This window comes from Melanostigma gelatinosum (genome assembly GCF_949748355.1).
Source record: "Melanostigma gelatinosum genome assembly, chromosome: 6".
Classification (NCBI taxonomy): domain Eukaryota; kingdom Metazoa; phylum Chordata; class Actinopteri; order Perciformes; family Zoarcidae; genus Melanostigma; species Melanostigma gelatinosum.
The window spans coordinates 14,314,194-14,328,943 of NC_136639.1; the positions used below are offsets into that span (position 1 = coordinate 14,314,194).

The following is a 14,750-nucleotide window of genomic DNA, read 5'->3' on the forward strand; positions in this document are numbered from 1 at the left end:
AATCACACATTAACATTGCACATGCATTTTGAAATAGCAGGTACACAAACAAGTTTTAACATCAATTTGTCATATACAGAAACAATCTATGCACTAATCTGTAAAATACTCGAGGGGGACAATCTTAAGCTACTTGACTTATTCACATTCTCTGGTACTGTTTTGACACAGGCTTATTTGGCATCTGACATGTAGGAAAATGCTGTGAGAATGTTATTTTGTCATTGGAGGACAAAACTTTATGAATCACAGTGTATGTCGGATAGTTGTGGGACACGTGGAGTTGTTATAAACAGGCAGGCTGCCACTGCCTCTGATTGGCTGTAAATCCACCTTTACCACAGACTATCTGGCCATGAATTGGTCCAAGAATTACTCCAAGAAACAGATGCTGCAAGAGGGTTTATAATGTTGCTGGTCCGCTGTTGTGATGGCATGGTTAGATCCGAATATTGAAGAAAATCAGTGTAAAAAGAATACACGCATGCATTATTATAACCTTAGGGCTATCAATAAACAAAATAATACTGCCTATTTTATGGGGATAAGCTGTAAATTGTACATCACAATTACTTTCATGCTTTTATGTTTTTAGTGAGTTATCTATCCAAATGGTGAAAGACGTCAATCCTATTGTTCCCAAGCTTGCTTCTTCCTCTTTATTTAGTCGCCTCTGAGCGAGAGGTATGATATGAATGTAAGTCTCTACATCCTCTGTTTGTCTGCAGGTCGGTCAAAATGTGGATGACTTCCGAAGGACAGAATGTGCCAGCCACATTCCAGCCATCAAAAACTTCTTCAAGGTGCAGTACATCACAATGTGCTTTAACCTTTGTGCACTTCGTCCCGTAGTTTGTCTATTTGTTTGGTTTCCCCATTAAACTGTGTGTTAAAGATGACATAATTCCAGCTGTGACATTTTTAGCTTTGAGGAGGGGTGGGAGCAGTCCAGGACATGAAAATACCTGTCTCTTTGTTTTTCCCAAATCTCTGCTGTGGTGAAAAAGTTCTGTGCTTTTTCAGTTTTGTGCACAAAAACTCTATATTTAGTCACGGCACTTTACTTCGTATTGTCTTGAGAGTTTCCTGTCCTCAGTCCACTTCCTGTTGTATTGCAGTTTTGGTCATGTGTTCGGCTATGCGATTGGTCTGTCTTCCAGAGGGAGACAGCTGAGGTTGGGCTCTATTGTTTGTGGTGAAACACAAACTCAAGTGGTAATAGGAGAGAAAGGAAGCAGAGGGAATGGAGAAGAGAGCACCTCTGTGGTTTTATGATTCGGGTCTGCATACAGTTTATCAGCAACTCCGTCCATCATCACGTTAGCTGCAGATTCTTCTCTCCATCTGTGTCCCTCAAACTGTTTATTTTGCGTTTCAGTCTAACTAGGAGAGGTTGAACTGACCCCTGGGTTTACTAGTTTCCATATAAAGGCATCACCCAGTCAACTGCAGAAGCATGTGTGGAATGTTTGTTGTTTTTTGTCTCCTTTTTTTACACAGTGAATGCCGAGTTTGTGAGCCACTGTCTGAAAGCGCCTAACCTCTCTGTGTGTGTTTGTGTGTGTGTGTGTGTGTGTGTGTGTGTGAGCACCCTTGGTCCTGTGTACATATTCATGTGGGATTTCAAAATTGTAAGGAAATTACCACATGGTCAATATGGCATGGAGTGAAGAAAATTGTCTCTCCTTCTGAGAATTGTGGGAGAATTGTGACCCCTAACCTTAGCAAACACACACACACACACACACACACACACACACACACACACACACACACGCACACATATATACATTAACAGCCAGACCTGGGAGACGACAATGCACTTGTGGTCACTACTGTCACTACTAACCCATGTATCTTTAAGCGCAACAAAAAAGGAAACAAACTATTTTTGATCAAGACCAAACTGATCAAGACCAAACCAAAAGTTGTAATAATAATAAAAATAAAAAAGTAAGTTTAATTCTCCTTTTACACAGCAGTTCAGACTTAGATGTATTAGTTACAGCTGGTTCAGACTTAAAGAGTATATACTGTATCACCTTGCACCATGGACATCACAGCCAAACATATTGATGGCATCACATACGTTGTTCATGAGCAAAAGAGATCTTTCAAAACTTGACTCATATGCTGGCAAAGAGCAACGTAAACGTCATGGGAAGCGTTTTAAAAAAGCACAGCAGTCTGCGTCATACCTCTGTCTGGGAAATAATCGGGGGTTGCCGTGTGATAAATTCCTCAAAAGTGATTACTCAAACCGGTTTGTTTAACAGTTTCTCGATTTCACAGCAAAAAATAGCATTACAAGAGGTGACACATGATACCAGTGTTTGTGGAGATCTCACAAATATCTTGTGTTTCAAGCACCAAACTGTCAAAGTGGCAACTTAATGTTCATTAATCAATTAATAGTCGATCCGTCAATGAGTTTATCGTGACGTGAATTGTGGATTTTTACGTTGAGTAAATGTAATGCAAACTTTTTCTGCTGGTTCAAAGTCAAACACATGGTGTTACAGAATGCATTTATGAAAACTCATAGGCTACTGTTTTAAGGTCACCTCTCTCGTTTTGATTGATCTGTGACCTAAAACAATATGTGACTGATATGGGGGAAATAAATGAAAATAGAGGGGTCATGAGGTCGTTACTGACATTACCTAGCTCACCAAGGCAAGGTTGTATTTTACCGTTGTCCACATTTAGCAGAAATAAACCGATGCCACAGACTCTCAGCTTAATTCCTACTTGACCTTGTGATGACCGGGAAACAAAACTAGTGAGATAACCCACATACATAGATTGAGTGATGATACTAACTTGGGGCTCAATTAGCTTGTTTTCTTAGAATCTTGGCTTTCATTGCTTTTGATGCAGTTTCCCTCTGCACTTTGTTCGTTTGTATTCCTTATTTTCTTTCTTTTTTTCACTTTGTGTCTGTCTTTCTAGCTTGCTATTCTGCATGTCCCAGCTGGCAGTGAGGTTTTTGTTTTGTTAAGGAGAGTCTGCAGCAGCAGATTTGGGTTTGTTACGTACTGGACTCAATTGTGGCGTTAAGTTATGAAAACTAAAATATGAACAGGGTGCAGCTGTTTCCATTGTTCTGCATTTACACAGAAGTAATAGCAGAATAAAGTTAAATTGGAGGTGTGTGTGCGTGTGTGTGTGTGTGTGTGCGTGTGTGTGCAGGGGCATTCGATGTTGATACAAAAAGATAGATATGAGAGTATCTGATATAATCAGATATGAAAAAGGAAAAAAATGGAACTTAAGTCACAGTCTCTTGTAAACATGGAATTCTGGCATCTCGCCCTGACACACCTGAGAAGAGAGGATTTACTTTCAGGATTGGCTTCTATTACTGCTTCTGTCTTAGGAGGAGCCCTCTGAGGAACATTAAATGCTGTTAATGTAACAATCTTACAGTCCATGAATCAACTTACATTATTTTTTACATTTAATGGAGTGTTCAAAACGGTAATAATTTAGCGAACAGCGTAACAAAATGAAATTCTGAATTCTACATGCAAATGATAACCCTTATCATAAGTGACCCATCACCCATCTGGGTCAGACTTCAACTGGGGACACATACAGTTTCTCCACATCCACCTTCTGTCTCCCTCAGTCTCAACAACTCCTGAGTAGGAGACTGTATGAAGCAGTTCCAGAGCAGACAGTTTGTGCAGAGTTGAGCACAATTATATCGAGTTGGTAACTCTCACATTGTCACGTCACCTTGGCCTCCTTTTCCTCCCGGAGAGGTTATATTCTTATACCCGGAGCTGGTTTTCATCGCCACGGTCATCAATGTCACAAATCCTAAAAAAAAGATGGTTGGTTCGCAGGCAATATCCCACTTGGATGTTATACTAATAAGATTTTCCCTTGAAAATATTTGGAGCATTGATAGGGGTAATTATGACACATTTGCCTTAATCGAGCAGTTTACTATATAAGCAGTACTATGAACTCAAATAGAAAGAGTAAAATGTTAAAGCTAGCAGATTGGCACTTGTGAAGTCGTTACATTTACAGCAAAACACATGTTAAGGGGTTGAAATAAGTGCAACAGAATATACAAGGGGAAGGCAAGAGACTGAGGAGGGTGTTATTTAATCTCTAACACTTATGATTTACATCTTAAACAAGATGGTAAAAAGGGAATGCTAGGCCTTTAACACCTTAATGCTGCTGAATGATTCACAGCCATATCATGTTATAAAAAAGGCATGACTAGATTTGCATAAGGTATGCAGGGAAGAACATATAGACAGCGTTTTGTTCCTGAGAGAAAACTGTTCTGTTATATGTTTAATGCAAATCTGTCAATCCTGCACGCTGGTGTCTGAACTGTGCATGTTTAATGATTGCCATGCATTCAAATGAACTGCCATTCCGTAATACTATCGACTACCCTGGCAGTTTTGGTACCTCCTGTACTTGATGAACTACGGTACACGAGGATGCCAGGTGGCTGTCAGTTTTAGGCAAACATGTTTTGCTACTCGGAGCTTTTGCTGTATATTTTGGTTCTGTCTGTTTCCATGATGTTCCCTGCATCCCTGGCAGCACTGTGGGCTGCTTGTCTGGTCTGTGTGTGTGCAGTTGGCAGTGACAGCTAGAGTGATATGGATTATACACTGTTCTGACATGTATTATAGGGCACATTGAATGCTCTGTTCAGTGTCAGTGTCAGCGTTGTCACTCAGATAAAGCTGTGGTTTCCTGTTTGGAGGCTGACAGACCTGGCCCACCATCAACAAGCCTGGTCTTACTCTCCGTGGAATTTGTTCTGAGGTCCTGGCCACATACAAATGCCTGTATACATGCATGGTTTCATGCTTAACACCGATCTGTCCCATGGAAATAGCTGCAGTGAAACAGTATGTCTTGGTTCTGCGGTTTTTGAACGTGATCAATAGTCTTTTTCATATCTCTAAATCTCCCTGAAGCTTATCACATCTATTATTTTAATTTTTTTGCATCCTTCCCTCCGCCATTGCTAACCATCCAAACCAAGCATTCCTGTCCTCACGCTAAAGCCAGGAAGGATTATTGCTCCCTCACAATCCTTATAACTGAAGAAGTTGCACAACTCTTTGGCTCCAACTCTGCATAACTCCAAGTCAGACCAAGAGAAAAACACTTGAGGGTCTGCGTATACTTGTGTGTGTGTGTGGATTTCTAGCTGTTGTGCGTGTGTTTGTGTGTGTGTGTGGCTTCAATACAGTATGTAAGGCTGGATTAAATTCACATCGGTCTTACTTTACTTACCATCTCTTTTTCATTCCCTGCCCTCCGTGTTGCAGGAAGCACATGCGTTCATTAGCGCAGATAAAATGGAGGATGTGATAGAGGAGAAGATAACAGCAGAGCTCGGCAAGGCCCAGGCCCATACTCCAACACAGTGGGTGAGAAGGAGCTCCAGGTCTGCGGACAAGGAGGAATTAGTGGTGAGTCTACTGCAATACCTCATCTACCCATCAGATGGAGACAGAGACTTTCATAAACAGATGGTGACACAACTTAGACGCTTCCCTCATCGGTGACTTCAACGTTTCACTTTATTTTTTCGAGTATGTTTATTCAGTCATGCCCATGAAAATAGGGAAATGAATACAAAAAAGGTTTTAATTACTGACAATGATGCAGTATAATACAGTGACACAAAAAAATGCCTCTGAACACATTATTGGAAAATGTACAAATATGTGGCTCTTCGTTCACTATTCCTTTGTTTGTCTTATAGGGTACAAACTACAGAAAAACGAATGCTGCAATGGAGATGAGACGAATAAACAGAGACTCCTTTTGGGCACGTGCAGAGGTATGACAACTTATCTCAATTTGGCCACATTTGAGTGGCTAAAATGTAGTTCAGACGGATGTTTACCGCAATGTACACTTGGAAAGCTATTGAAGAGAGTCATTATTTTAATACGTTTCCCGTTGTGTGTGTGTGTCAGCGTGAAGAGGAAGAGAGGAAAGAGGAGGAGAAGAGGCGTGCAGCAGAGGAGAGACGTCGCCTCGAAAGAGAAAGAGTTTCAAAGGAGCGGAGGGATGCAGACGAGAGGGACAGGAAGATGAATGAGAAGCTGCAGATGATTGAGGAGCAGAGGTAGGAACAATGTCTATTTCCATAGTGCCCTCCAGTGGCTGTATTTTGTAAAGATTTGCAGAACAAAATGCACTGAGAAAAAATACAAATGCAACACTTGTTTTAAGCTGAAATTGAAGATCTAAGACGCTTTCTATGCACACAAAAGGTTTATTCACTCAAAGTTTGTGCACAAATGTGTGAGAATCATTGTTGGCGAACACATGCACCTTTGCCAAGATAATCCATCCAGGTGTGACATTTCCAGATGCTGATTGAGCAGCATCATTATCACACAGGTGTGCCTTGGGCTGGTCACAATAAAAGGCCAACATGTATTCGGACTTCACATGACTAGGGCTACAGAAATGCATTTTTTTTTTTTGGGTCAATTATCAGTCAGTATCGGCTGTGACCAACATTTGTCTCATACAGTGTGACACATCTCCTTGTGTAGAGTTGGTCAGAATTTAGTTGTGGCCTGAGAAATGTTGGCCCACGTCCTTTTCAATGGCTGTGGGAAGCTGGTGGCTCACAGCAGCAGCTCTGGTGGCCGGTCCTGCAGTCAGCATGCCAATGGCAGACTCCCTCAAAACTTGCAACATCTGTGGCACTGTGTTATGTGATAGAACTGCACATGTTAGGGTGACTTTTTTTTTTTATTCAAGGCACACCTGTGTTATAATCATGCTGTTTAATCAGCATCTGGAAATGCCACACCTGTCAGGTGGATGGATTACCTTGGCAAAGGAGAAGTGCTTGCTAACACAGTTTTTAACAAATGGGTGCGAACAATTTGAACTAAGTTGGTTTGTGTGCATAGACTAAGTCTTAGATCTTTTATTTCAACTCATTAATAATGGGAGAAAAAAAGCATTTGGATAATGACTTTTGGAAACGGTAACATGGCACTGTCTTTGTTTTTCTGTCGCACAGAAGAAAACGGGCAGAGCAAGAAGAAGAGCTGCGCAGAAAGGAGAAATTTAAATGGGTGAGTGAACAGATGCGTATTTTAAAGATGATGTTTTTTATTATTTAATGATGCAAAGTGGTCAGACACTGTTTTTGTCGTGTCAAAAAGCACACCTGCCTTGCTGGCGTCTGACTTTTCAGTTTGGTCAGGCTGCCTGGACTCATTGACCCCCGTGTAAGAACTGGGTTGACGTAACACTGTAATTGTTTCTTTGTTCCTTCCTCAACCTTTGATCCATGTAATGTAATCTATGAGAACCATGTAATGACCACCGTCGTCTGCCACAATATCTGCTGATATGCACAGATGTACTGCTACATGAACAAACAGTGGACTGATTTAAATGTACAGGGGAAAGTGGACTATGTACCCACTGCTGATCATTTGGTTTATAATGAGATATTTAAGGGACTTTACAACTGATAAGAATGGTATTTTACATATGTCATTTTAAACCTAAATTAACACGTCACTGATTCATTGACGCATACTCTGAATGGACATGACAACCTTTATGCATTTTGACACACAATTATTATATTGTATGCTGAATGCACAAACATTCCTGGATTCTGGCTTCCATGTTCAAACTGTGCAACACTAAGATTTTACGTCAGACGTTAATGTAAACGAGTTTTGGACTTTGGGTTGTATGCATGTTCGTGGTTTGGATCATTAATTAGGGCTCAATGTCAACACACTCAAGAAGTTGCACTCGTCTCAAGTGCTTTGTCCTCTACGTCTTCAAATAGTCCTCTTCTAAATGAAGAGATTAAAAAAACATAAAAATGTGTGTGTGAATATGTAAATATGATTCCACTGTGTTTCTGCACTGACAGGAGCAGCAGCAGAGGGAGCATGTGGAAGATATGAGGTCTCGTCTTAGTAGGAGCGAGTCCATAGAGAAAGCAGCAGTAAGTGAATCTTCGTAGAAACCATACAGCTGACATTACTTGATGATGTTTTGAAATAACTCTTTGTATAAGACTTGAATGGGCCACACGTTTGTCATTGCAAGCTGTCTCAGTCTGTTTAATCATTTCGATTTCTTGCCTATACTAAACATTACTTGACCTGTAGGAGGCAGCCACATTAGTGTCCCAGCGCTCCATGAACCCAAGGGAGTTCTTCAGGCAGCTGTCATCATCATCATCATCACAAAGTCCCACCAGCCCTGGATCCTCCCGCTCTGGTACGTATACTGTGTGTGTGTGAGCTTGAACGGCGGTGGTACCACATGGCACCATGCGTTCAAAGGTCTAGACTAGCTTTTTGAAACAAGGATCAGAACTGGATTGCAGTGCATGCAGTTTTTGGAATTTTTGAATTCTTTCAGTTCTTGAACTAACTGCTAAACAAACCCGTTTTCTTTTTCTCCAGGCAAACCCTTCAGACGATACCAGCGCAGCCTGACGGATACAGCCTTCATCTTCTCTAAAGCAGAAGAGAACACGTCATCCTCCCCTTACAGCTCACCCCTGGTCTCCCCCTTCTCCCGAGCTCCTCCCTCCCCCATCTACCGTGCCACGTCTCCCCCAGCAAGTCCTGATTTCCGCCGTGTCACCTCTCCACAAAGGCCTAGAGCCCCCATTTCACTGCCCACATCACCTCTCCGCCCTGCCCCGCCAGTCTCGGCCCTGCCCAGCGTTCCACAAACTAACGACCAAGTTCAGGCTGTTGTTGAGCCCAAACTCCCATCACCCACAGAACCTTCTGCACCTCCCGCCTCCCCTAGTCTGTTGGCTTCGTTGTCCCCGGGTTTAGTAAAAAGCAACCCCTCTCAGTCGCATCCAGAGGCCCTGCCAGCATCGCCCCCAAATACCCCAACCCAGCCAGAGCACTTAACTTTCTGCTTCCAGTCTGTTGTAGCTCCCCAGGCTCCGACAGCTCCTCTTCCAGAGAGACCACAGCCAGACACAGGTAGGGTGGAGCAGGGCACAAATGATTACATTGGGATCTGATTATACAATGTTTTTTACTTTTTTGAGGTGTGTGGTGAAGGTGTAATTATCCCAAAAACAAGAAAATCAGGGTGATGGTGCAATGTGAAGAAGAGCCTATTACTGTTGCCAAAAACATGAATCGTTTGACATTAAGTAGTGGTTGTTAAAATTTTTATTGCAGGCTTAAGTGACTTGGCTGTTTCTGCCAAAACATACTCCACACAGCCAGTAAAGCAGGCCAGGGGCTATATCAACTTTTATTTCAGACTCATGAGTCCATATAGTATCAAAAAAAACAACAACAAACAAATACAACAACAATATATAAAATACAGTGTAATCATTGCAGTTAATAAAAAAAAAAAAAAAGTCACTCGTTGTTAAAAACATACAGACATTTGTTCCAATGTTTCCAGAAACAAGAAGTATATCTTGTGTCACTTTGTGTTGGATCAGTTAAGGCTTTTATAATTACATTTTCTGAGTCATTTAACCGACTTTTAAATTTGTACATAATGAATCGGTGGCCTGTTGTGCAGAAATGGAAGATGGAATATTTTTACAGTCCAGTCACAATTACATATTCCTAAAGTAACCCCATATACTTTTAGCCATGCCAAGCTTAAATGTAATGTGCTCCCAGGATTCTTTATAGTTCAGTTTTTCTACCACAGGCATACACAGCCACTGTGGGCTCTTTTACAACATGTAAGCTTATCAGTTGTGTTTTTAATGATACCGTTTTCCAATCAACAGACCTCAACAACGCCACTCTTGTGCACGCTGAGCTGGTCTCAGACACTGGCTACAAAGTGCAGGCTGTACTGGTGGAGGAAGATGAGGAAGAGGATGGGGAGGAGCATGAAGAAGATGAAGGTAAAACGCAACCAGAGCCTTGTGCCGTTACCACAGAACCAGTCCAGACTGAGGCGGAGGAGAATGAGGAGGAAAAGAATGAGGAGGAAGAGGACAAGGAGGAAGAGGATGAGGGATTAAAAGCGGAAGCTGAGCATGCCCCACTGGAGGACCCTGTGGAGGTAGTGCAAGAGGAAGAGGAGGCAAAGGAAGATGAGGAGGAGAATGATCAATCAGAAGACAGTCAGACTCCCTCTGAGCCTGCTGAGCTTTCAAAGAAAGAGGAAGAGTCGACAGTCTCTGGTAGCTCTCTTGTTCTTGTATCCTGCTATTTTGACTTAATTAACATTTCTTATTGTTACACTGTCACACACGGTTTATTTTTGAATGATGCACTAAAGCCTTCCAGAAGTTGGAATGGCATTTGATAATATGCTGCTCTATGACAAAAGATTACAACCAAGTCATTATTTCAGATGCTGAACCAATCTGTCAAGTAATCAAACATGAGACTGTCGTCGTGTCAACCAATGGGATCACAAATGGAGAACAGAGTCAGAATGGCATAGGTTTGGCAACACATCTATTTATAACAATATTACAATGTAGGATTATTCAGTGACAATACCTTCATTCACTGTGCTGGTTGGTCTGTGATAAATACTTTTTACACTGGTGTACCTCAGAGCGATCCTTGAGTCCATCGGACACAGAACTCAGCTCAGCGGCGCTGACCGGCTGCTACGAACTTCACAACGCAGCAGAGGATGCTGACGTCAATGAGGATGAGGAGCAGACGATCTCAGAAAATGGACAAGAGGTAGTCTATCTACAAACCATAGACTTATAAGAAGCTACAAACACATACATGAACACACATGAACTACTTGTTCAGTGTCTCGCACAAAGCCGGTTTGTCTAAAAATTGGAATCTGTTCTTAATTTCAGAAAAGAATATTGTTGAATATTTGGTTGGTCACTTCTTTACCCTGTATGTTGCACTCAGCCCCAAGCTAATTAGTTACTAATGAAGATGTTAATTTATAAAAACGGTTACAAATGTCTTTTAAAATTTTTTATTTAAAATGCTCAGAAATGTTCTAAAATATTTAGTTGCTATAATGTTCAGCAAACGAAAGTGTTTAGTACATTTGTTGGGGACTATTTTCAGCAGTGGATGAATACGCATTCGGATTACTAGTGATTATTTACAGCAGCGGGACAGCGTACTACATGTGGGATTAAGAATAAAGCACAATGCCTCTTCATAGTAAAAAGAACATGTCACCCGGAGTTGAGGTGTTGCTCAGTGATGCATTTGTCATAGTTTTTGAGCAATAATTTAGGTTTATTGCACAGCGGAATAAGATATATCAGGCTTTAGCTCCATGGGCAATACTTGTTCGTAAGATAAATTAATTGATGGTTTGCCTTTTAATGGGCTTTGTTGACAAATGTATAGAATATTGCCAGCGTTATCATTAAAGATTCAATTTAATTTGAAGAAAGTCTCCATGAAAGTGAATTTAAGTTAAACAAGACATGTATTTCATTACAGCCTTTCTCTGACTCCATTTTCCTCTCCACACAGGTTTTAGCAGAGCAACAAATGTGTGTCCGAGCTCTGTATGACTACCAAGCAGGTAAGCTGCCATTTAGAAGGTAATCGCCATGCATGTGCACTTAAAGTGCCTCCACTTACAGTAATTGCACCGTGATCAGCGGGTCTTCAACATGTTGTCTTGCGGTTCCCACAGAGGACGAATCTGAGATCTCCTTTGAACCCGGTGACATCATTAAGGACGTGGAAACGGTGGACAAAGCCTGGTGGAGGGGATGGAGCAAAGATGGCCGTCAAGGCTTGTTCCCTGCCAATTATGTGGAGACCATATAGACAGGCAGAGACACATGACACTCACTCAGGGACACCATCTCACATTTGTGCATGTTTTCTTACCTTAATCCTCCCACTGACACTTTGTACTCTCTATTTTGTTGGAAGGATAAAGAAAAGTGTGACTCCCTGTTTTGTGACTCTATTTTGATTATTTTTATTTTTTTTAATTTTTTGAGCAAAACAAAATATTCTCATAAGTATGCAGACATTACCCAGCCTCATTTTCTTGGATATAATAGCGGAGACCTTTTTCCTGGACCAAAAATAACTTATTTCCTTTTGAGATACAGCAGGAATGTTTGTGGGAGGGATCAGATCTCGATGACAAAGGATCACAAACTTGCTTTTCTTGTGAGAAACACAAACAGCTTCTTCTGGTGTGTTGCCGTCTTTTTGATCCACACATATAACAAGCATTCCATTCTGCTCAGCGTTTGCTTTGTGTGTTGCATTGCTAAAAAAAAATAATTTACTGCTTTTGACTGGTATATATAATCAAGATACCTGTATCAGACATCATCTTATAATCACCTTCCTGTGTCTCCTGAGTTGTTTTATAGCACTGTTTTCTTACTGACGGTCTCACAGCACATTTTAATTACCTGAACGGCAGCGAAACAGACGACGGAACAAGCGGTAGAAAGAGGCACTGTGTTGACATCTGTATTTCTCCATCACTCGTTAAGATGGGCTGTAGTTTGTTCATATGGTGATGTCCTTCCATACATTTTGTGATTACTTCTCATCTTAATTTTCTGTCTAGAATTTTAAGAAATTAAAGTTTTGTGTTTCCACAGATGTTATAAAAATCTTCATATTTTAATCTTCTGTTATATCCTAATCTACACTGTATATAAGAATGTATAAAAACTGCAAAGATCTTCTCATTTTCTATACATATTTGTATGTTTTACGCTTGTTTGATGGTGTATATGTTCTTTGTATTTACTCCAAACTTACAAATATATAGCGTCTACAAACTCAAACTTTAAAGTGTTTGTCTCTTGTTTTCTTCTTCACATTTACAGGTTTTTACAACCAAACACACTGTGATAGACATTTTATTTTCATCCATTTAAGTTGAGCACAGTTTTTTAAATGAGAGCAAATGTCACAGGCATTTTGAAGGAATTCTAAAAATAATGTAATGTATTTAACGTACAAAATAAACCATAAATACATCACAGACATTACATGTTTACTACTTTGAAATAAAGCATTTACTAAATATATTTTCACAGCACACAAAAATGGACTCAAATTGTCACAGTGAGGTGATCATGAGCGGGTGTTTTCTGTTCTCGTAATAAAAGACAGCGCACAGATTTTCAGCAAAAGTATTTATTTTGATATTTTCACTGGTAGCCTAAACCTGATTTAAATATATAGTTATTATTGGTCTCATCTTATGCACTGCTTCCTAAATGCTTTGTGAGGGAGAAAAAAAGAAAGTTATAAATTGTAGTGCCGTGTTTGCACCTATAGGTGGAGACATTGCCTTTTCTGATGTGTCAGTTACGACATCATTGGGAGAGAGCTCACTGAAATGAACCGATTCCTCAGGACGAAAGGCAAAATATTTTGACAGGCAGAGAGGAGGCTCATTGTTACACACATTTTAGAAGCAGGATATGCAGACATTTCCGAAGCTAAAAATTGCTAATTTTGCTACACCACAAACAGGATTTTCCTCTCAGGATAATAATGATTGATTGAATATGACATCAATATTTCTTAACCATACACCTTTAATGTGTTTTTAAGCGCTAGGTTACGCTCTTGTAGTGCCAGTTCAATAACAGTGTTTGGCACATGCGCCTCTGTTCTGAAATAGAGAGGTAAGGTCTGACATGGGTCTCATCCCGCCTGAGCTGATGCCTGTTGACAGACTGACTTAATCCATCCAGGAGACTATTCTGTTGAGGTTATCCCAGAAGGCTAATCATCAGTGATATGTGTGAAAAGGTGATGAGCCTCTTATGAAATACTAATTGGGTTTCAAGAAGAAGGCTGTGCAAAGCTCAAATGAGCAAGATTGAGAGATAGAAAAAAAGTTTTAAACAGCGAGACGAAATACGTAACACTCATCGTGCAACACCAATGTATATCATTTTACATTGGTGTGCATGAGAAAGATGAACAGGCAAAGGGATGAACTGAGAGTGAGAGGACATCTGTGCACAGAAAACGTGAAGGCAAATGTATCTCGACATGTTGTGTCCCCTCTTCTCTCACTTCGCCATATCCCCGTTCCCATGGTCATCCCTACAACTCAAGAGATCCCTTGTCCCTTCAGATTAAGCAGAGTGATAGGGAGACACCGGCTAATGTGCCAGTCAACTTTCCCTTCCCCTTCCCCTCTGTCTTTAGGCTGTCCATTCCTTCTGTGACCCTCATCAGTAACAAAAACCCTCCGACTAGGGTGCTAAACTAACAGAGAACAACCCCCCTCCCTCCTCCTGACTTTCCCTTTATCTCTCATTTAACTGACAGAGCCTATCTGACCGGCGGAGGACTGACAAGTGTGGGACGGCCGAGGTGAAGTGGCGGTAGGGAAGTGCCACTCATTGTCGTGTTATCTGCACAAAGGCCAACGACAGACACCTAATCTGACCTGGCTGCTGATGGCTTGTGGCTTATTGGCTGGGTTTCTGCTCTGAAGCAGATTCTGGCAAACCTTGGAGGGGAGGATAAGCACAGACACACACAAATATGTGCACATGGGCACGGATACCCACGTGAAGCACACATACATGTGCAAACAACCGAAGACGCCCACTATTCTTAGCCTCCATATCTGAGGCAACCTCCTTCTCCTTGCCACTCCTCTCAACCTCTGCCTTTCATTGTCTAACTAATAGTTACTTCTACTTTTTGTGATTAATTATGTGTTTGGGAGAGTGTCAGTTTACGAGAGACAAACATCTTACCACAGCAGTTTCATAACTCCGTGTTCAGCTTTCCTTCTTTGGCTGCCAG

General features: G+C 41.1%; 1 protein-coding gene across 1 annotated transcript in view; it reads left to right on the plus strand.

Moving 5' to 3' along the window:
* Positions 1–11,903, plus strand: part of LOC306778495 (uncharacterized protein) — a 29,973-nt gene extending 18,070 nt beyond the window's left edge. The window contains exons 4-16 of the mRNA XM_079269999.1: positions 729–803; positions 5,316–5,459; positions 5,756–5,833; positions 5,973–6,124; positions 7,040–7,094; positions 7,916–7,990; positions 8,157–8,268; positions 8,457–8,996; positions 9,776–10,177; positions 10,351–10,443; positions 10,561–10,694; positions 11,466–11,517; positions 11,632–11,903. Coding sequence (XP_079126125.1) covers positions 729–803; positions 5,316–5,459; positions 5,756–5,833; positions 5,973–6,124; positions 7,040–7,094; positions 7,916–7,990; positions 8,157–8,268; positions 8,457–8,996; positions 9,776–10,177; positions 10,351–10,443; positions 10,561–10,694; positions 11,466–11,517; positions 11,632–11,768 — 2,049 coding nt within the window. The 3' untranslated portion in view covers positions 11,769–11,903. The remainder of the gene's footprint in view (positions 1–728; positions 804–5,315; positions 5,460–5,755; positions 5,834–5,972; positions 6,125–7,039; positions 7,095–7,915; positions 7,991–8,156; positions 8,269–8,456; positions 8,997–9,775; positions 10,178–10,350; positions 10,444–10,560; positions 10,695–11,465; positions 11,518–11,631) is intronic.
* Positions 11,904–14,750: the final 2,847 nt, after the last annotated feature.